The sequence below is a fragment of the Pantherophis guttatus genome, chromosome 10 (genome assembly GCF_059756535.1).
Source record: "Pantherophis guttatus breed Tessera chromosome 10, ASM5975653v1, whole genome shotgun sequence".
NCBI lineage: Eukaryota > Metazoa > Chordata > Lepidosauria > Squamata > Colubridae > Pantherophis > Pantherophis guttatus.
In genome coordinates, this window is record NC_142072.1 from 10,617,300 (window position 1) to 10,640,250 (window position 22,951).

The 22,951-nt window shown below is 40.7% G+C and overlaps 1 protein-coding gene across 2 annotated transcripts; it reads left to right on the forward strand.

Annotated features, from left to right (window-relative positions):
• The first annotated feature begins 2,384 nt into the window (after positions 1–2,384).
• RLF (RLF zinc finger) lies at positions 2,385–22,402 on the forward strand. 2 transcript variants are annotated; one of them, XM_034423631.3, is made up of 8 exons: positions 2,385–2,790; positions 10,898–11,052; positions 11,885–11,966; positions 12,579–12,711; positions 14,172–14,374; positions 15,152–15,288; positions 16,265–16,406; positions 17,533–22,402. In XM_034423631.3, exons 1-8 carry the CDS (start codon positions 2,449–2,451, stop codon positions 22,198–22,200), a joined length of 5,862 nt encoding a protein of 1,953 aa, XP_034279522.2. In that variant the 5' UTR covers positions 2,385–2,448; the 3' UTR covers positions 22,201–22,402. The 2 variants fall into 2 exon arrangements, with proteins under 2 accessions (XP_034279522.2, XP_087732710.1); XM_087876584.1 differs by having other exon boundaries at positions 2,616–2,790; positions 10,898–11,032.
• Positions 22,403–22,951: the final 549 nt, after the last annotated feature.

Below are 22,951 nucleotides of genomic sequence, written 5' to 3' on the forward strand. Positions count from 1 at the left end.
CATTTACAATTTCCTATTCATTCTCTTTTCTTTTAAACTCTTTAAATTGTTTTTGTTATTTTTGTGATGTGTGTTTAATGTCTATATATGTGTATAATAAATATACACACAGGCTAAGAACCGCAATAAAATGTATATGCCTACCATTTAATATAGCACATAATTAGATTTTGTATAGCAGTATATAAAATCCACCGGATCATGACAGCTCAAGTTCCTACTACATACAGTTTATGTAACTGTAGATAGCACATTTTATAAAATTTTAGGCATTATCTCACCTGTAGCCAGACATATATTGCATTACTGTACACTTATGGGTCCAAGTCGGGTTGTTTTATAGACACATTTTATTTTGGTTTTAATTTTTTATTTAATGGTTTCTTAAGCTAGAGCGTTTTATAGGTGTCACTTACTGCTACATTTCTTGTATTGATCTGAGACTACAATAAAATGACTGACATGCACCTGTACCAAAGTTAGCTACAGCATCCTTTCCTGTGGAGCTCAGGAACAACACTGTTCAGGAACACTGTTCAGGTAATATGGCAAACAAGCCAACAAGGGAAATTTAATACAGTGCCTGCTGCCACAGTTCAAAATACATAGTTAACAAAGGAATGAATACCTCTCTGTATTGACTACCTTAAAGATTTCAACTTTCCTATTGGATTTGCATCAAACCTTTCTCACTGAACCATTAGTACAATGCCTGGGTGTGAAGCAAGCATTTTAGTGAGTCAGAAGGTAGAGAGGATTAGCTGGGCAGTGGCCTGGATTCAGAATAAAAATATGGGAATGGAATATGAGGTTTAAGATTGGAATCAGTCTGCAGCATGTCTTCTCATTTTGCATACCATATTGAGCCTTGAGGAAAATTGTATGTGTGGGGAAATTAATTCTCCTCCCCACCTCAACTGCTGTTTTTAAAAAAAGTGTTGCAGTAAGTAAGAGATCCTCTCATTGCATGAATCAGCTTCAGGATTTCAACACAGGAAGGGTTAGGTCTTTATTCTGGCTTTAATTGAGATAATCATGATTTCTTCTGCCCTAATGGGAATTACTATCAGCACTTTTAAAAAATAAATCCTATACATTTGATTTAAAACTCTGTCCACGGGATTAACATTCAGTGGTTGATTCATACAATAAGCTAAAGCTATCAAATTAACAAACATCCTATGTTCCCTCCTTCCTGCAATAAACCATATCATGGTTTAACACGATCTGCTTCTAGACCTGCTGCCAAAAATAAATTCCAGAACTATGAAATACACATACCGGTATATTCTTAATTTGTTTAGGAATACCATGTAGGAATATGATTTTTTTGAATATTTGTTTAAGAATAGTTTTGCTAGTATGATATTTCATTGGTAGTGTTTGTTATGCACTATTAATGTGGAATAATCTCCCTTATGAAATTTGGAAGGTGTTTGCTATAGAATGTTTTAGTTACCTGTTAAAAATTCATCTCTTCATTCAGGCCTCCCTGTTATCAATATTTTAAGAACATTTGCCCTCTCCAGTGTTTTAATAAATATTTTATTTACTAAACATTGTTTCATATAATTTTAATGTATTGTTTATTTTACTGTTTTAATTGTAAATCATTATGAAATAGGAAGCAGTATATAAATATATTAAACACATTTGATATTTTATTCTCTCTTTAAGCCTTGCATTTCAAAAGGCTTTTCTAATTACTTTTGCTTCTGTTACCTAGAATAATATAAAAGCAGGATAGTCTAGTGGTTACAGTGCCTTTCTTTGATGTAAATTAGGGTTCCGATTCTGGGTGGTAGCTACTCCAACACACCTGTAGAGTGTGGGCAAAGGTGTTTTGTTTTGTTTTTTTAAAAATCACTGAGTAGCAAAGATTTTCAGAAATCAGCAAAAAAAGGAACCAAAACCATTTCTCCTAAAAAATTAAATATATACAATTGGTAGTAGAAAAAGGAAAAAATATTAAAGCCTGTAGTTAAACACTTAAAATATTTTAATTGAAAAAGAAAATATTTTAATATAGTTCCATTAATATATATATATAGATAGATAGATATTTAGATATAGATATTTAGATAGATAGATATTTAGATAGATAGATAGATAGATAGATAGATAGATAGATAGATAGATAGATAGGTAGATAGATAGATCTACCTATAAAATTATTTCCGGATCATAGCCTAACCTATTCAAAACGTTAAAAAAACAACCCACAAACATTGAAAATAATAATAATAATAATAATAAATTAAACGGTGGATCGCATTAGAGCTTATTTGCTGCAGCCCCACGGCCCAGGCTTCCCGAACCATCGCCCTGAAGCAGGAGCTCCGCCCCTTCGCTCCATTGGCTCGCTCGAGGAGGAAAGTGGGGGGGGGGCGCCCCGCGCGATGTGTTGACGTCACGGTTTCCAGAAGGAGAGGGAGAGAGCGGAGGCCAATGGGAACTACCCGCTGTCGGGTTCCCGATGGGCGGCAGCATGCGCAGGCAGGGGAAAGTGGGCGGGGCCCGAGGAGGCGGGCCCCCGCCGAAAGTCACGTGACGCGTCCCCCGCCGATGTGGTCAGCGACGGGAGCGGGGCGGTCACGTGATCGGGTTGCCTACGCGCAGTGGGGCCGGGTGCAGATGGCGGACGCCGAGGCTGACGCGGCCCTGCCGCCGGAGATGCAGCGGCTGGCCGCTGGCCTCCGCTCCCGGCTGTGGCAGTTGCAGGCGGAGCTGCGCGAGCAGGGGGCGGCGGAGGCGGCCTCTTCCAGCGCCTATTGCCGAGGGTTCTGTCAGGTAAGCGGGCTGGGGTGGGGGGTGGGGGACACACACACACACACGACGACGGGGCGGGCCTTGGTGTGTGTGGAGCTGCTTCGGGGGCGAGAACGAGAGAAGCGGACCTCGGTACCCCTCGGCCCGGGAACGGCGGGGGGCTGCGCGGAAGGCGAAGGTGGCAGCCAGCCGTTGCCTGGCGCTGGGAGGCGGGGCTGGGAGACCGCCGAGAGACGCTCCCTTTGGCCGTTGCCGTCCGGGGTGGGAATCCCCTTCTCTGCCCCCCCCTCCTCTTGAGTGTGTGGGGGGGCTCCCTTCGGCTTTCCCAACCCCCCCCACCCCGCTTTCCCAAGGGATCCAGGGCTGGGTCCACCAGCCCGGATCCGCCTCCTTTTCATCGCGGGGGCGGGAGCCACCCTAATTTCTACAATTATTTTGGTGAAATCCACCTTCCCCACCCTCTACCGGGGGTGGGGGGGTCTCCCTCTTCCTACCCCACCCCAGCTACCGCCCACCCAGGGCTGCCCCCGCACGCTCTTGGGTCTCTCCAAGCCGACCGCAAAGCGGGAACGGGATTGGGAGCGCCCGCGCGTGCAGGTTGGCGCAACCGCCTGTGTTTGAACTGCCCGCATGTATTGCGCGCTTGGAAACCCCCCCTCACCCCCCCCTCACCCCGAAAGCGAAAGGTCCTCGGCCCGGATCTGAGCCGGAGGATAGTAACCGAGCGAGGTGGGCTGGGACCTTATAGGTCCTTCCTGCCCTTGATTCGGGTGCAGTCCAAATCAATCAGTCCATACAATCTTCTATGGATTGATTGGTTGATTGATTGATGCTTCATGGCGGCAGGAAGATAAATAAGTTAGGGTGATCTCGATAGAAGAGAATATAAGCAGCTCAGGGGTTCACGGTGCCACTGTCCTCCTTGTTCTCTAAGCCTTGGTGTGGTTTTGCCTGCAGACGTTTTATTACCCAACCGGGTAACAACCTCAGTGCACTGTCAATTAACATATCTACATGAGTGAAATGTAATGAAATTTCTGCAAGCAAACAAGCTCAGAGAGCAACCAGGATGTCTTCAGGTGTGGTCTGTTGGTTTGGGCAGCTTTTGCTCAGGAAGGATGAAAGAGTAGGTTGGGTGAACTTGGAGTTACAGGTAGTCCTCGTCTTCCATTTAGCGACTGTTTGAAGTTACAACGGCACTGAAAAAATAGGTCTTATCGTTTTTCACACTTACGACGGTTGGAGCATCCCCATGATCAAACTTCACACACATGGCAAGGGACTCGTATTTATGACAGTTGCAGTGTCCCGGGGGTCATGTGATCACCTTTTGTGACCTCACAAGCAAAGTCAATAGGGAAGCCAGATTCACACAACGACTGTGTTACTTACCTTAACAACGGCATTGATTTACTTAGCAACTGTGGCAGGAAAGGTCGTAAAATGGGGCAAAATCCACTCAACAAATGTCTCGCTTAGCAACAGAAATTTTGGACTCAATTGTGGTCATAAGTCGAGGACTACTTGTATCCGGAGTTGTTTCAGTTTTGCTTTTTGAGTTCTCTGTTTCTCCAGAACTGAAAAAGTATGTTGGAATCCTGGCTTTGGGGCTTAGATAGATGTTTGTTTGTGACAATTCCTGAACTGGGATACCTTCTTGAAGCATATTTAATGGATAATTAGTTTGGGTTCTTTTAAATTTCACCGGGTTACTGTGCATTTTGTTTTAATGAATGCTGTAGGTGTATTAGAGAGCGGTTGGCTTCATTTGTGTTTGTTATAGATGCTTTGTATTTTAATCAGAGCTTTTTATGATTTTAGTTGTGTTTTTATACTTTGGAAACTGTTGACTAGCAGTTGGCACTTATAAGAAAAAAAACTAGTGTCAGTGGAATAATAATGGAATCTGGGATCAATTATATATTTGTCAATGATTTGGAAATTAATCTTTGTATGGTATTCTGGAGAGTATAGTATAAGAAAAAATGGGTTTGCATTCTTTCTCTTCGTGCTAATTTTGGTAGTCCATGTATGGTCTATATGTCTTACAGAAAAATAGTATGATGCTGAAAATATGAACAGTTTATACAAAAAATATAAAAATGTTACTTTGTTGCTGAATAATTTCAAAGTCAATGCCGACTTAGCTTGGATTACTTGGCCGGCTTCTTCTAGCTTGTAAACTTTTTCAGGTAACTGGATTTACCTTAACTGTCTGGTATTTCCAAGAGAAGGGTGAGCCTAGAAAGGATTGGAGGGGGAAAGAGGTTCTTATATTATTAATATATGTGAGTTTTCAGTGAAAAACTTTATTGGACTAGAGACTAATAAAGATGTGATGACACTGAAATTGCTGACCTTTTAGAGAAATTTACAAATGGTATCTCTTATTCTGTAGTATCAAGAAAGTCCACCTGCTCCCATTAGCTTTGAGTAGTATTAGGAGTCTGTTAAGGATTTCTAGTTCCATTTTAAAATCTATCTGCTGTTTTTATTGAACAACATATAATAGAATAACTATTTTACAGATATAGATATTTAAAATGCAGTAGGAACATCTAGAATATAATAACCTATTTATAAGAAAGACCAAGGTTTCTCTAGAATATTCCAATGGATCCTACAAGTGCAATCCCAAAATTTGGCTGTTTATTTGTAAAATTTATTTACAAATAATCCATGTCACGCATGCAAATTCATTGGAGAAGTCAGTGATGCTAAGAATAGTTAGTGGATCAAGAAGAAGGGGCAACAAAGAACTTGCTGGTTTGATGCCATCACAGCTGATAGAAAGATAAACATCCAGCAACTGAAAGGAGCTGTGCTTGACAGGGTAACGTGGACAGCACTTGCCTATAAAATTACCAAGAGTTGGACACGACTGAATGGTTAAAACTGCTACCATGTTTCCCTGAAAATAAGACCCTGTCTTATATTTTTTTTGAACCTCAAAATAAGCGCTTGGCCTTATTGTTGATGTGGGCTTATTTCTGGGGGGGGGGCTTATTTTAGCGCATGCATTCAAAAGCCTAATTGGGCTTATTATTAGAGGATGTCTTATTTTCACGGAAACACTGTATATTTGTAAGGTTATCTGCTAGAAGGAGATAAACTTAAACTTCTGGATGCTTAGGAACAGGTAGTATATAGAAGTGAAATTAAAAGTTGTGAAATACAGCTTCCAATGGTTATGCTCACACCATATACCAAGCCAGATCAATTATAAACTAATTGCTGCTTTTAAATGGCATCCTAAGTCTGATTTATTTTAAAATTGGTTAACTTTTATGGTGAAATAGGAACCTAATTCCTTCCATTAGATTCTGATTCAAAATATTGTTCAAATAATTGACTCAGGTTAAGCACAATGTTTGATGTCGTTATCACCTGAATTCTTCACATTTGCAATTCTGATAAGTACTTTGAATACCGTTAATATTTATTTGATTATCAGATCACATTACCATATTTTTTGGAGTATAAGATGCTCCGGACTATAAGACGCACCTACCTTTTTTGGTGAGGAAAACAACAAAAAGAAATCTGGCTCCGCTTCCCAGCAATTTTGCCTCGTTCCAGCAAACAGCCTGCTTTACTTTCATTTTCGTTTTCAGCATAGCTTGATTAGCACAAGGAAAAAAAAAATCTGCTCCCAGCAATTTACCTCCTTGCAGCAAGCAACAGAGGCAGGAGCAAAACAGCTGAGAGTTAGGAGGCCGATCCAATCAACTTGTGCTAATTAGGTTATGCTGAAGCTGAAACAAGCTGTTTCTTCTTGCTGCTTGCTGCAAGGAGGTAACTGCTGGGAAGCAGGGGCCAAAGGGTGAGGGCCAGTGGGTGGGCGGGGCTACATTCAGTGTATAAGATGCACCTAAATTTTCACCCCCTTTTAGGGGGGGAAAGGGGTGTCTTAAACTCTGAAAAATATGGTATTTATATACCTGCTTATTATTATTTATATGGCTCTATCTAGTCCAAAGAGATTAGTCTTAAAATGGATGTAAGGAAGGAAGTGAAAGATAAACAAGAGAAGAATTTGACTGTTTCACTTTCACTTACTTATGTTATTTACTCTTTTGTAGAGGTTATTTATTCTAAAGGCTTTAGTACTTGGCATATGATTCATTCTAGCTGTATGGATCTTATTTCATATTTGCATGGATCCTGCATGGATGCTATGTTTGCCCAGTCTCTTTCTTGAATCTCCTTTGTGTCCAGGAAAAGCCAGAACACAGTCAATAAATTGACAGTGTTTCTGGATTTGGAGTTGACCACTAGCTGTTCACTAGAGCTATAATTTAAACCTAGGAGTTTGCTAAAATGAAAAACTCTGGTTTATCCTCCTTCAGTTCTGCAGGAGAAGGAGAGAAAAGGAAAGCTAGAAAATTCCTTTCTACATGTGTATATACAGTTTGTATGGTGGGAATCGATGTAATTTGCTTTACCAGACCTGTGAGACTCGGGCATTATCATCAAGATGTATAGGGAGGCTGGGCAAAGTGCACACTGCAAAGATGAAGAGCTTTAGAACAGAACTCTTCAAGTTGATTCTGTATATTGACAGAGGGGTTTAGTAAGTAATTTCTGGACAAATGTTATAAATTGGACCACAGTTTTCACTAGCTTCCTAACATTATTTCCCCTCCATATTGGGGAAAAACATTGACCTACAAAGCATCCTAGCGTGGTTACAAATACATAAAATAGATTTCTAGTTTAAAAGAATTTGATTGAGTTGGCTTGGCTTACTGAAGTGTTGATGTTGTGTCCATAATTCAGAAGACAAATTCTTTTGACTGTCTCTGGAATGCAGACTAGATATAACATTCCCCTTGTGTGATAAATGCGTTGTACGGCTGCTTTTTAAAGACAACATTTTAGATTTTTGTCTTTTCCACAATAGAGGAACACCTATTAGATTTATAGTTGAGAGTACGGCAGGTGCCTCATATAGCTAGATTCTCTGTTCGTATTTCTAATTAATATTAACTCACAAATGGCTTGGTGAAGTTCGAGCTGTGCTGTCTTTTGTGGAGCATACTGTTTCTCTGGATTCAACATAATTTGGTATTTAAGCCATGAGATTGAGTTTCTTCAGCCATTATATTTCTCGCTTTTATGCACTTCAGCTATTTCTAGGCATTCTAGCTTTGACATTTGAGAATTCATGGGAAAGTGCTTTGGTTTAAAAAGGCAGGAAAAGGGCAAACATGAGCACCTCACTTTACCTAAGCTTCATTTAACTTATCTTTCTAGCTAATCAAGCAAAGAATTCAACTATTAAATTAAGTATCCATAAGAAATTGCAGTAACTTCTACAATTCTATAATGCTCATTGTGGTGAAAGGCACTATATATTATGTGCAGCTTCAGTTTTCCTAAATGGCTTGACATACCTGGAAATTCCCGAATTTTCCAAACTCATTACATCATAAGTCTTTGGGGAAATATAATCACTCTTGGATCCATAATCTGAAGTAGCTACTTCAAATGAATTTCAGGTGTCTGTGCTTTTGGGGTTTTGACCAAAACCCCAGATTCTCATGCATTCTTAATAACATTGCGACTGTTTTTCACTTCTGACTGGTTTACTGTTTGCATAAGTCACTTGAGAAAAATGAAGTCCCAGGTCCCTTTAGCTACGGCAAGCTGGCATTTTAAAGAATTGTACATATATTCCCAGTGCAGGGCACAACATATAAAGCATGCCATTTAAATTCTGTTTACAGAACATGCTTACAAAGAACAACTTATCCGTATTGCTTTCCAAGGTTTGATGGATTCATGTAGAGTGTGGCAAATATACTGATGGATCTCGCAGAGTAATGTAAGAATTAGCAGCAGAACATAAGTAGGACACATTTGAGCACTCATAGCAACGTAGAAAGGCTCATTAATGCTTTCTATTCATAAGGCAGCTGTAATCTGGTGTGCAATTCCACCACCACCTGTTTTTGCGTTGAATTCATGAAGTCTTACTCCTCCTTGTAGGCAGAACCGAGGCAATGATATAAATCATGGGAGGTAGCAGAACTTGTATTCTTGTTTGGAAGGTACTTCAAAACATGATTTTCTTAGGTGATACAATCTGAAATGGAAGTGGAAATCCAACCAACAAAACAAAGAGCATTGATATTTCTCCTCTTGCTACCCAGGTGTGTTATTGTGAAAACAGCTCACGTGAAAAGATCAAGACTGGCATCTTCAGGTTTTGTTAGGTTGTGGCAATTTCCAACATAATCGTGATTTTGGTTAAAGTTTTAGTAAAAGGACTAAAGTTGGTCCTTTCAGCAAGCTGTAGAGGCCTGCTTTGCACAAAACACTAAACTGTAATTAATAAATTCACACATTGTACAAAGCCAAAACCAAGCTGTTTAGCATGGTGTGAGAACCAGCCTTGGATGTGATCATTTAAAACGGGGGTGTCAAACGGCGGCCTGTGGGCCAGATGAGGCATGTACAGGCCACGCCCACTCCAGCTCCGTGAATGGGAAAAACATCGTGAAACGTCACGTGACGGCAATGTGATGCGGCGAGTTTGACACCCATGATTTAAAACATTTATATGCTGTTGGTTAAATATATATTGGTTAAAAGCAACCATGTTACTGGGAAGGATTTGGACTAAGGTTTCTATATTTGACCATTAATAAAATTCTGAGGTTTCTGAGTCCTTCAGGAGCAGGGCGGTATATAAATTTAAACAATAAACAAACAAACAAACAAATAAATAAATAAATAAATAAATAAATAAATAAATAAATCTATTCTGTATTTCTTTCACTATTGTTCTAGCCTAGTGATACTGTTGGAATGAGAGATGGATGATTGTTTTTAAGCAAGGAAAAACTCTTCAAGAAATTTGATCCTGGATTTCTCATATGACATTTAGATTACAGATTCGAGTTCACGCATCTCACTGATGTGTACTGTGGTTTGTTTGTTTTTAGCTTGTTGTGATTTGCGAAATCTAGCCATGACAGCTGTAGATAAGAGAAACCATTGTTTTGTGGAATGGACCAGTACATTGGGGGGAAAAAAACATTGTTTATTTTGTGTTAGCAGATGTGACTCTGCATGTGAAATATATACACTGCTCAAAAAAATAAAGGGAACACAAGCAGAAGACATCCGATATCTGAATGAATGAAATAGCCTTATTAAATTGTTCGTTACATACAGTAGTTTTGTGTTCCCTTTAGTTGTTTGAGCAGTGTATAAACTACTGTATGTAACGAACAAAGTATTTAATAAGGCTATTTCATTCATTCAGATCTCAGATGTCTTCTGCTTGTGTTCCCTTTATTTTTTGAGCAGTATATTTTAAGCAAGTTAAAACCAGAGTGGATAAAAATGTTTTTTTAAAAAAAATAAAAAAAATCAGATTTTTTTTTATTTAAATCAGATTTTTTTGATTTAAATTGAATTTTTTTGATTTTTATTGAATTTATTTTAATAAAAAACTTTTGGGGTAAAAATCTATCGTAAGATAGTTTTCTATTTAAGATACATAAATAATTTAGTTTATTCAGCATGAAATGGAGCTTAGTTATGTAGCATGAGGCTGTATATTCTGCAACACTGGGACTATCGGTGAGTCAACAGTGAGTCAAAGGAGTCGCAGAGATGACAGTTGTTCTTTAAAAATTATGAATAAATAGAGTTGATTTAAATCAAGCCTTTTTACTAGTGATTTAAATCATGATTTAAATTGTGATTTAAATCAACTCGATTTAAATCAAATCCACCCCGGTTAAAACCATTTCTGAAAATATAGTTGTAATGTTATAGTCACATTATATCACATTACCATGATTCAGAAAGCAGATCCTGTGATTCCAGTAGGCTACAAAGAAAGATTTTCTAATTCATAAGTTGCTTCTGCTTCCACACAGCTCTTTCAAGAGTTACATTTTCAAAAGATAAACAACAGCAACCACCACTTTTGTTTTGGGAGTACAGGAGAAAGAAATGCCATCTCCTTTTTTTTCTTTTTGGCTTTTAAAACAACTTAAAATGTCTAATTCCCTCAGTGTATTACTGTAGAATCCAGTATTGCTTGGCAGCCAGAGTTTTACAATTTCCAGCTGATAACCAAAATTCTTTTCTGATCTGTTTTTGTTTTTAGACCCTGCTACAATATGCTGGCAATCAGGGTACTTCGGAGCAAGTTTTGCCTTTTTTGGAAGTATATCGAATTGCCATTCAGAGTTTTGCCAGTGCCCGACCTTACTTGACTACAGAATGTGAAGACGTTCTCCTGGTACTTGGCAGGCTAGTATTGTACGTTTGGTTCCAGGCATTCTGTTTTAATTGAAATTTTGCTCTGTGGTAAAATCTTCTCTTCTTATATGTACCTGTGGCCTATTTTATTTCTAGACAGTCTGGCACCCTCCAACTGTGCTGGCCCCAACGGGGTGTCTGTTGTAGGAATTGTAGTCCAAAACATCTGAAAGGCACCAAGTTACATATCCTACATGGAATAAAAAACTTTGAATAGTTTTCTTCGAATGGGATCCTAAGAACCATAGGAGGAAGAATTGTGGAAAGCCATAATCAGGAGGATTTTTTTTAAAAAAAGAACCCTACATTGATGCTAGTATATAAGAATAGTTACCAAGAATCTTGATTTTTTTTTTTCTCAGGGGTGTGTGTCTGTGTATCAATAGCAGTTACGTTGTTATGCTAAAACCTCAAATTAATGGAGCTCAGCATCGTGGACTTTTCATGCAACAGGCCAGATTTCCACAGTGATTTACATCGTGCTATAATGCCATCTCACAAATGATGTTGTTACACAAGTGTAGCAGGTTGTGAAGTGTCATTCTTTAGTACTGAATAGGCATTTGTGAATAAGGAACATGCCTTCCCACAATTAGTCTAATAGATTAGTCTAATAGACTAATTGTGGGGAGGCATGTTCTTTATTTACAAATTATTAAAACAAAGCTTCAGTGTGTTTGATTATATTTTTGCTAAGTAAGAAGTCCTCGAATTCTTAGCTTGTTTATATGTCTTTTTGGCTTGGAGTAACGAAAAGGCAAAGTACAAAATGATTCAATGACAACAACAACAATTGCCACTTCCTGTTTTTTTAACAACCTGCTTATTTCAGGAGCTGTTTTGAACAACTGTTATCTGTGCCTGAAAGTGAGGAGCTCTCTGAACCATTTTTAAGATTGTGTCAGTCCATACAGGCAAGTATATTGACGGTTTTATCGACAAAGAACATTGTTTCAACATCTGTCATTTATAATCAGAGAGTCTTATGTCCATGTGTGATTATTTGAATGATATCAAGGCCTGATTGACATATTTAGGTGAAACCACAGCTTGTTTCATCCTCATTAATTGAATCAACCAGGGTAGGTAAGATCTGTATAATTCCCGAAGCTATGAACTGTGGTTTGGAAAGTAAACTGTCTGGACACATCACCTGCTAAACCAAAACCAAGCTGACCACATTACGTTAAGCAGAGCATGTGAATCCAGCCTAAGCATATAATCTTTGTGTTTATTAATTCAGAGATGAAATCCAAGGACACATTTTTGTGCTGTAGCATTAATTCACTCCTGTCCTGCAGTATCCTCTGTCTTTGGTTCAGGAGGTAAAAGAAATAGAAGGATGGGTGGATACGGGTTTGAAGATAGCAATGTGCAACCTCCCAAAACATACAGATTGGCAATGTAAAAAAATGCATGTAACGTTGTACATTTTGCCCTTTTAAAATTCAAATTGAGATGACACAGACAGCAATGATTCCAAGTTAAACGTAACAATTTAAAAGGCTTTTTCCCCCTTCTTGTAGGACTCCCATAATGCTTTACTTGAGTTTGGAGACAATAGCCTTGAAATTCTAGCTGATATCTCAAAAGAAGGTGTATGGAAGAATCCAGTTCTTTTAAAGATCCTTTCACAGCAGTCAGTGGAAGCAGAAGAAAGTAAGCTGTTCAGCTGCGCTTTTGAGCATTCATGTTACTTTGCTGCCTCTCCAGTGTAAACCAAATCTGTCTTTTCACGGTGGATTTTGTTTTATTTTGCCTCTGAGGAGCCAAGCAAGAAGATAGGTGTTGAAAAACTGCTGTGTGTCATAGCACAGTGGTTCTCAAACCTTTTCTTCACCACAGACCCCTTTTGTGGCCAGGGACCTCCAAGACATAACTCAAAATTTAAATCATAACACTTCTTCAATCCTTTGTGGACACCCCCCCCCCCAAGTGATATTGTGGGCCCCTCCATGGGTCTGCGGACCATAGGTTGAGAACTACTGATGGCAAACTCGCATTGATAGATGAGTTGTCATTTTAAGTCTCTTAACTTATTTACCATTTTTATTTAGATTGGCACCTTCCTCTATTGTTGTAAAAGGAGCCCTCTTTTTTAAAAAAATTCTGTTGGTGATTTTTTCACCTGCACTTTTCATCTTTCCAAAGCATTTTTAAACGGTCTGTAAAATGTCAGATATTAGTTCTTGAGCAACTACAATATTCTGACTGTTTTTCTGTTTATGGCTATTGCAGATTAGCCACCGCCTTTACTTATGTACTTTTTAAATCTGTTGTTAAAATAAGTTATACTGAAAACAGATAAATCCACATTGTCTTGCATTTCATTTTCATCACTTGTGGTGGCAGAGATGGAGGGAATTCTTCTAAGGCCCTTGCCTTAGACCAGAGGTCTTCAAACTTGGCAGCTTTAAGACTTGTGGACTTCAACTCCCAGAATTCTCCAGCCAGCATAGCATAGCATAGCATAGCTGGCTGGAGAATTCTGGGAGTTGAAGACCTCTGCCTTAAGACAGTGACTAAATGCTATGGGGTAGTTTCTTTTGCAACTTTCCAGAAAAATCACTGCAGAGATGATCCACCGTTCTGCCCCTATGTGGGAATTTCGGCTTTTTAGAAAAGAACAGAGGAATGGGGAATGGGGAAATGGGGAAGTCATCTAAAACGCACCCAGGGAGATTAATATGGCCCCTGTGCATTAATCATACCCTTTGGCCATTGCAAAGCCATGGGACATGGGTCATGTAGCTTTGAAATAGGTGGCATTATGGTCTACTCTGTTGGCTCAAAGATTGCTCAGTTGAAAGACAGGAGAACAGTTTTCCACATCAAAAGATGTATGAGCAAGCTTTGCAGAAGAGATTTGGTGGATCATGCAGTCTCACTTCAGTGCCACAAATATTTGAGATGTATTTGTCTACTTGGAGCAAAAAAGGGCATGCTGTGAACTGTTTTCCTAGTGAATTTCATAATAAACTGAAAGTAATGTCTGGGACATTCAGGAATTCTTAAAGAGAGCAGTCGCTGTCAAGATCTTTCCCTTGAACTTCTAAATCTTCCTAATAAAGTAATACTTAATTCTAGTACTTAATAACATTTTATCGCCTTTTTTCTAGTGAATCAATTGATTAAACGGGAAGGACTGGCATTTCTGCAAATGAGAGTAAAACATTTGATGAAGACAAACCGCCTTCCTCAAGCTGCTTCCTTGTCCAAATTGTGTAAAGAATCTCCAGAAATTCCAGATGTCTCTCCTTTTCTTCAGTCCTATATCACATGCTTGTGCTCCATGCTTCCAAATGAAGAGTCCATCAAAGAGGTAAATGGCCAGTCACTACAGCTTGTTACTCTTAAGGCAACTGATATTAATTTTAGTATCTGAACTGACGTGATCAAATTTTGAAAGGAATTGGAGTATTGGCTCCCATCTCAGCAGGGGCTAGATCGTCTCTCTACTCTGAAGAAGGTTTGAGGAGACAAATGATTCCATTGTGTGAGATAGCCCTGTGCTATTTCTCTTTGTCCTTATCAGAAATAAAGTTATCGTATTTATCGGACTATAAGATGCACTTTTTTGTCTTCCAAAAGGAGGTGAGAATGTCTGCGTCTTATAGACCAAATATTGTCAAAGACCCGCTCACCCGCCAGCCATTTTTTGGAAAAAAATGGTACAAAAAAGCTCAAAAACAGGCTGAAAAAGGCCTCGAAAATGGCCCGAAAAAAGGCCCGAAAATGGGTCGCGTGGAGGCCAAAAACTTTTTTTTTTGTTTTCCTCTTCTAAATTTAGGTGCGTCTTATAGTCAGGTGCCTCTTATAGTCCAAAAAATACAGTAAATCTACCTTCTTGTTTGGCATTGGAAGCCTCAACTTTTGCAGTGTTGTTTAAGCTGCTGCATGTAGGAATCCACATTAAATTATTCTTATTGTGATGATCCATCACGGACTTTAAACAGGTTACCAAATGATCTCTCAATATTAGAACAGAATGCAGAGGTTCTGCTGGGAGGGTAGCTTACCTTGTTTAACAAGAAAAGAGGTTTTGTCTTAAAACTTATCATGTAATTTCCCCCCTCCCCTCTTTTTTTTTAAAAAAAAGATTTCAAAAGTGGACTGCAAAGAGGTCCTAGATATGATATGCAATTTGGAAGCTGAAGGCCAAGACAGCACTGCTTTTATTCTCTGTACAACATACTTCACTCAGCAGCTTCAAACAGCAAGCGTGTATTGCTCTTGGTAAGTGGCCTGTCTAAGAATTGGCTTTCAGAATTTCCCATCCTGACCAAAACAGCTTCTAAAAGTTTCTAATTCAACAGCTGACAAAAATACACTATGGTGCATTCTGGTCTGTTGATGAGAAGCATTAAAATAAAAGAGAAATCAAGTATTTAAAAATGTTAAAGTCTGCTATATTTGCTGCTATATTTCAATAAGTAATAGTGTGTTGATAACAAAAACCATGTGCTCCTCCACATGGTAAAATTAGCTGTATGTAATAGGTGTGCAGGTCCTTGCAACTTTACTCCACCTGCATCATTAAAATTCAAGAACAGTTTTCCGGGTTGTTTTAAGTATAAATAAAAAGTGAATGAAATGTGTTAAATCCTTGATAGCTGTATCATTTCGGGTTTTTACTTAAACACAAAAGAGACTGTATATTTAACAGAGGTGGTATTCAGCAGGTTCTGACCAGTTCTAGAGAACCAGTAGCGGAAATTTTGAGTAGTTTGGAGAACCGGTAAATACCACCTCTGACTGGCCCCGCCCCCATCTATTCTCTGCCTCCCAAGTCCCAGCTGATCGGGAGGAAATGGGGACTTTGCAGTAACCTTCCCCTGGAATGGGGTGGGAATGAAGATTTTACAGTATCCTTCCCCTGCCACACCCACCAAGCCACACCCACAGAACTGGTTGTAAAACATTTTGAATTCCGCCACTGGTTCTAAGTAACATCATTACATGCACGCTACATCCTTGGATGTTCAGTTTATTCTAAAATAATCTGTGGGTCCCATTAAAAGAAGGTGAAATTGACTTAGATGATAAAATTGACTCAGATGTTCCCCTAGATCCTATTTTTCAGGTTTGGCACTACATAAAGGCTATGTTTTCTCGTGTTTTGGCTGGGGTTGGTTGGCAATTGTGGAAGTTGTGTGAATTGTCTTACATTCCCTCTAATTCCTTGGGTTTTTCCCCCCAACTTCTTCTGCAGGGAACTAACTCTGTTTTGGAGCAAATTACAAAGAAGAATTGACCCATCCTTAGATTCCTTTCTGGAGCGATGTCGGCAATTTGGCATCATTGCTAGAACATTGCAACACTTGTTCTTCCTCATAAGAGTCATACAAGCTGAAGTACGTATCCATTTGCGGTTTACTAATATCAGCTGTTTGATTTTGTGGAGGGTGGAAATGTATCACATAATGGGGACTTTATATAGAAATTATTAAAAACATGTGTAAGGAACTTGTGAGGTGCATTCTTGCCTTGACTTCAGAAAGCAGGGTGATTGAGTGTACTTTAATATGGATAGATTCCATAGACTGAAGATTCCACTGACAGTCTGTTTATTTACACACCTCATATAAGATTACACATACTTTTTGCCACTTCAAATTATATAGAAAGCCTGCTGCCTTCTAGCTTGCACATCTTTCATTTCTATTCTCACTCAACCTGTGACTCTAAAGGTTTTCTTTACTCTTGCTAGCTGAGGTTCCCTCTGCTTCAGGCTGCCTTTCAGAGAGTTCTTGCAGGTTGGAATTTCCTATCTTTCAAGGCCTCCTAGTATGCAAATGATAGTGGAGCACAATAAATTGTAACCCAGTTCCTGCAGCTTTCTGCCCTGTTTATGTTGCTCTTCTGCTGATTTTTCACAGTGTTTCTGCCTGAAAAGATAAGAGAAATAATTCAACAGCGTAAAAGCCTGGAGCTGAAACAGGAAATGATAAGGAATTGCACAGAAATTGAGAGACTCTTCTTGTTTTGCATCAGAAGAGACTCTAGAATTAGTTGTCTGGCCACTAACATCTCTGGCCAATTTCAAACTTACAGCTGAGTCCTCTAGAAATTTAATGGCCTGCTTCCTAAGTATACTTAATCCCTAAGAACGCTAAAATCCACTAAAAAAAATATCTTTAGCTTAATAAGTGATGCTTTGACCGGCAGCTTTTCAAATCCCCCAGCATTCAGTTTGAGAGAATGTTCTTGTTTGTTTCAAAGCCAGAATAAATTTAGAGCATCCTATTTTTCCTCTTAGGGTTGTTTGACTTACATTTCACTCATGACTTCTCACTTCGGAGCAGGTTTATTTATTTCTCATGGTACAGTAAGAATGGCTTTATTGTTGGATATTGAATGTTGCAGTTGGGAAAAAAAATACAGATTAGCCTTCTCCAACTTGTAACCCTCCAAAAGTATTCAGAGAAAATCCAAAGAAAAATGAGTCATTGATTTGTCTGTGTTTCTTCATTTTCCTAGGCAGAAGAAGCTGGCCTTGCTGTATCCATCTTGCTGTGTGTGAGAGCTCTGCAGCTCCGGTCCAACGAAAATGACGACATGAAGAGCTCTGTTTGCAAAACAATTGCATGTTTGCTGCCAGAAGACCTTGAAGTCAGAAGGGCCTGCCAGCTCACCGAATACTTACTGGAGCCAAGTGAAGAAGGATACAATCTACTAGAAGAACTGCATGTACAACCAGATCAGAAATTTGATGAAGAAAATGCACCAGTTCCAAACTCACTCCGTTGTGAGCTTCTGTTAGCTCTGAAGGCATACTGGCCCTTCGATCCAGAATTTTGGGACTGGAAAACCTTAAAACGGCATTGCCTCAAATTGTTGGGGAAAGAAGTTTCCGAGTCAGAGGATGACTTGAGTGGCAATGAGATGTTGTCACTCAACGAAACTGAGCTGTTAGATAGTCTCCCCAGTGACTGTGAAGAAAGTAGGGAAGAGAATAATTTTGAAAGTCGTTATTTAAATCGGCCCAAAGAGAGAGTAAGAGTCAAAAAGCCGATTGGCTCCTCAGAGAGATACCAGAGATGGCTTCAGTACAAGTTCTTTTGCGTCATTTGCAAACGGGAGTGTATCGAAGCTCGAATCCTACACCATTCTAAGATGCACATGGAAGACGGCATTTTTACATGCCCAGTATGTACCAAAAAGTTTAAGAGGAAGGACATCTTTGTGACCCACGTGATGGAGCATGTGAAAATGCCACCCAGTAGAAAATGCCGGACAGAGAAGAAGTTGCTGTTGAAGAAACGGAGGCTGGCCCAGAGCAACCTCTCCAGGATCGCTTCTGCAGCCCTTGAAGGAAACCACCCTCTCAAAATCATCCATTCTGAAAAACCCAGAAGTGACCTACAGGACTATGTAACGTTTAGCAAGCTAGAAAATTGTCACCTGCAAGACCGAGACCTGTACCCCTGCCCAGGCACGGATTGCTCCAGAGTGTTCAAGCAGTTCAAGTACTTAAGTGTTCACCTAAAAGCTGAACACCAAAACAACGACGAGAACGCAATGCACTACTTGGACATGAAAAACCGGCGTGAGAAGTGCGCCTACTGCCGGCGGCATTTCATGTCTGCCTTCCACCTGCAGGAGCATGAACACGTCCACAGCGGCCCTCAGCCTTACATGTGTGTCTCCGTGGGCTGTTACGCTCGGTTTGGCTCCGTGAACGAACTGCTACATCACAAGCAGCAGCATGACGATCTGCGTTACAAGTGCGAACTGAACGGCTGCAACATTGTTTTCAGCGACTTGGGGCAGCTGTACCATCATGAAGCCCAGCATTTCCGGGACGCCTCTTATACCTGTAATTTCCACGGTTGTAAGAAATTCTACTATTCCAAAACCGAATTAACAAATCATCTCTCCGTGCATATGTCGAATGGCGAAATGAAGGCGGCCTCCATTAAGCAGGAAGGTAATGTTTCTCAAGATGGGCTCACCTGCCATTTGGATTCGGAGGCGTTAGAAAACAAAGAATCTCCTGAGCAGCAGGAAAATCTTAGTTTGCCTTCTGGCTCTACCAAGAGAGAAGAAATGCTGACCGTGAAACAAGAACCCCTTTCTGATGGAGAAGAGGGTGGCCAAAATAACGGCAACTTGGAAAGTCACGCTTCATCCCTGGCCAATGAGAATCAGATGACCTCAGTGACTGACGCCGTGGATCGGGGCCAGGCCTTTTCAGGGGCTGTGCTACCTCAGGAGAAAGCCTGCCTTCCCTCCAATCTGAAAGAGCGCTACTCTAACGTGGCTGTCTACTTTGATGGGAAAAAGTTCACCTGTGGTTTTGAAGGCTGCGGATCGACATACAAAAATTCAAAGGGGATGCAGAAACATCTACGAAGGGCCCATCCCTACCATTTCAAACCAAGAAGGAAAGATAAAGAGATCAGTCAGCTGGAAAGTCCTGTTGGAGAGATTAGCTCAGACTCTCAGGATGTTGGAGATTTTAATGATGTCTGTAAAAGCAGAAACTATTTCAAGGAAGAACTGTGCCCTTCTTCCCCTGAAAGCTCGTGCTATGTACATTCAAAAATGTCAAATACCGAAGACAGCATGTTCGAACTTCTCCTGGGCTTGAAGCACTTAAGTTTAAAGAATTCTAGCGGTCACTCTTCTCCCAGATTCTTGCAGTCCTATTCCTCTAAGTGCCCCAACTCTGAAGACGAATCTACCTCTGACCATTTCTCCGAAGAACAGAGAAGCAAGCTCCCCACCCAATATCTCACCCAGTTGGCTGCCAAGCCATTTTTCTGCGAGCGTCAAGGCTGCACGTGTGAATTTGTGACCAGAGAGGCATTGCTTACTCATTATGTTAGAAAACATAATTATTCAAAAGAGATGGTGCTTCAGCTGAACATGTTCCAACATCGCTATTCACCTTTCAAGTGTCATATTTGCCAAAGATCCTTTACAAGAAAAACGCATCTTAGGGTGCATTACAGGAACAAGCATAAGCTTGGCAGCATGACAGCTACCGAGAAACTATTTGCAAATGAAAGCTTTGAGGATATGAATGAATGTGCCGAGGATCGGCTGAACAGCACAGAAGATTCAATGTCGGCTTTCTACACCAGCACGGATGGAGAACTCGACCACAAAACAAAGCTTGCTGTGGATCCACACCATCCTTCCAAGACGGAGGACTTCAGTTCTGAAACTGACTTGGAATCGAGCGAAGAGGCAGAAAGCTGCATCCCTGGAAAGCAGGCTAAATTGTCATCGCTGGACAGCCACCGAAAAGAACTGGAAGCCAACGAAGGGAGGGGAAGTAAAAGGACCGTTGCCAAAGGAAACCTATGCTACATTTTGCATAAGTACCACAAGCCGTTCCACTGCATCCACCGGAATTGCAATTCTGCATTCACCAATCAGAAAGGGCTGATCCGCCACTACAGGACTGTGCATCGGTATAACAAAGAGCAGCTCTGCCTTGAAAAAGACAAAGGAAAAACCAAGAGGGAATTTGCCAAATGTAAGAAACTGTTTGTGTGCAAACACAAGGCCTGCAGCAAGCGTTTCCTATGTTCTAAATCGCTCGATAAGCATTGCGTGGACTCTCACACCTTCGATCCCGAGGACGATTCCAAAGTGCTTTCTGAAACCGTGAGGTTTCCTTGTCATCACCCGCACTGTTCGGCTGCATTTTACTCTTTCCACAAGTTAGAGCACCACCTGATAGAAGAGCACGAAAAGGAGGAGGACCTGAACAAAGGCATTGAGATCCATTGTGACCTGAATGGCTGTAACAGAGTGTTCACAACTTATAGCAGCTATTCCCAGCACGTGTATTTTCGGCACAGCGATTACGACGGTGTCTTGCAAGGAACCAAAGAAAAGGGGAGCCACCTTGAAGACGACGAGGAGCAACAGTGCTTAAAGTATCGGTGCCTCAGGCAAGATGGAAGTGAGAAGAAGAGGCAGAATAGTGAAAGGGGCGGCGGCGGCAGCCGAAATAAAGGAAAGCAATTATATGCCTTCAGAACAAGGCTGGAAGCCCTGCAGATGTGCAGAGACAATTGCAACCAAACGCAGTATCCTTGCATGGTTCGGGGATGTCCCTCTGTGGTCAAACTGGAAAGCAGCATCGTGAGGCACTATAAGCGCACCCATCAGATGGCGGGTGCCTATATTGAGCAGCAGTACGATGAGCTTGTCCTGTGTGTCGACTGTGGCACAGCACTGAATGACCTCTGCATGGAAGCAAATTCGGAGCCGGAGGGCGACTCTGACTTTAAACCAGACGTTACGGGGCACCCTGCCAACGAGCACAAAAGGGAGAGGCATCTTCCGAACTCCAGTTGTGACGAGAAGGGCAGCCAACTGGATCGGTATTCTGAAGGGGAGGAATCCCAGGAGGCGGATGTCCTTGTGTATTCAGGCACTTTAAAACATATCCATCATCCCAAAACCAGGTGTTCGGAAGATTGTAATCGAGTGGGGTCATCTCAACAGTCTGAGGCCGGGAATATCCTGAGAAATCACGGACAAGAGAACGCCTCTTACTGTGCGAAATCGCACCTGCCGTTATCTAGAGACAAAGATTGGCAGTCCTCCTCGCAGGAGGCGACAAAAAAGCTTTCCTTTCCTGCTCCGAAAGAGAAAGTCCAGAAGCCCTTTGATCTAAAGTCTTTCAAGCCCATGGGCTTCGAATCTTCATTTTTGAAGTTCATTCAGGAAAGCCAGGAGCGAGAAGAGGAGGAGGAGGAAGAAGAAGAAGAAGATGATGATGATGATGATGACCTACTTGAGAATGAATGGGAGCCAGTTGGACCCTATAGAGTGGGTGGTGTGATAGAGAAGGCTAAAGACTCCAAACGGGACGTGTCGCAGGGCAGGGGCTTGTATGCGAATGTCCCCCCTGTAGCCATGTCCAAGAAAAACAGTGGCGCCAAAGCTCATGGGCAGCTGAGAGGAATGCAGCCCCTCTTATCCACGGACTCTCCTTCCCTCCCTTCTCTGGAGAACCTGAGGGCCATTTTGGGCAAGGCATTAACAGGCTGTGGGGACCACGCCTTAAAACAACTTCATTACTTGCGGCCAGTTGTTGTTCTCGAAAGATCTAAATTTTCCCCCTCCCTCATAGACTTTTTTCCAACAAAAAAAACAGATCACCTTTGTGTGGGAAGTTCATAAATAGTTGTGTTTATTTTAAAAAAATAAAAAAAATAAAAAAGAAGGAAGGAAGAAGAATGAAAGAAGAGACTTTTGGGGAAATGCTAAATCTGATTCCGTGCACATGTTGTTGAGGTTAGATTAGACTGTTCAGTTCCATGAATGTATGACATCTGTCTACAGTATTGGCTAATATAGCTCCCCAACTAAATTAAAAGAGAGAGAGAGAGAGAGAGAACTGATATTTTGGTGCTAATTAACAGAATATCAAAGGGTGGGGGGCTTCCTCTCGCAGATTAAATGTGCATGATTGTATATGGAACAAGTACTTGGGGGGTACCAAGGTGGGGTGGGAGCGGGTGGGGAGATGGTGATCTTACTTGACTTGAATGTGCACCTCAGGGTGCTTTGTGTAACATATTGTACACTACAGCATCTTATATTTTTTGAGTTATGAGTTTCAATAAAAGGAATTTTTTCACCCATTTTGGTTGACTACAACCACCTGTTGGCAGTCTAAGAACTTCGAATTGAGTGTAGTGAGAAGCAGTTCTGGACAATGTGTTTTGTATCTTAATACTGATGGGAGGAAACACAATCAAGGTGGGATAATGGATTGCAGGGGGAAAAAACACTTGGGGAACTGTAGTGAAATGTAAGGAAGTTTTTGTAAGATATGTCAAGAAGGAACCGAGCAGCTCGCTAAAGATATGAACGTTTCCATGACAAAACTGGAAGACAACTCCCATTATAGGGAGCCTGGTCCATAAGA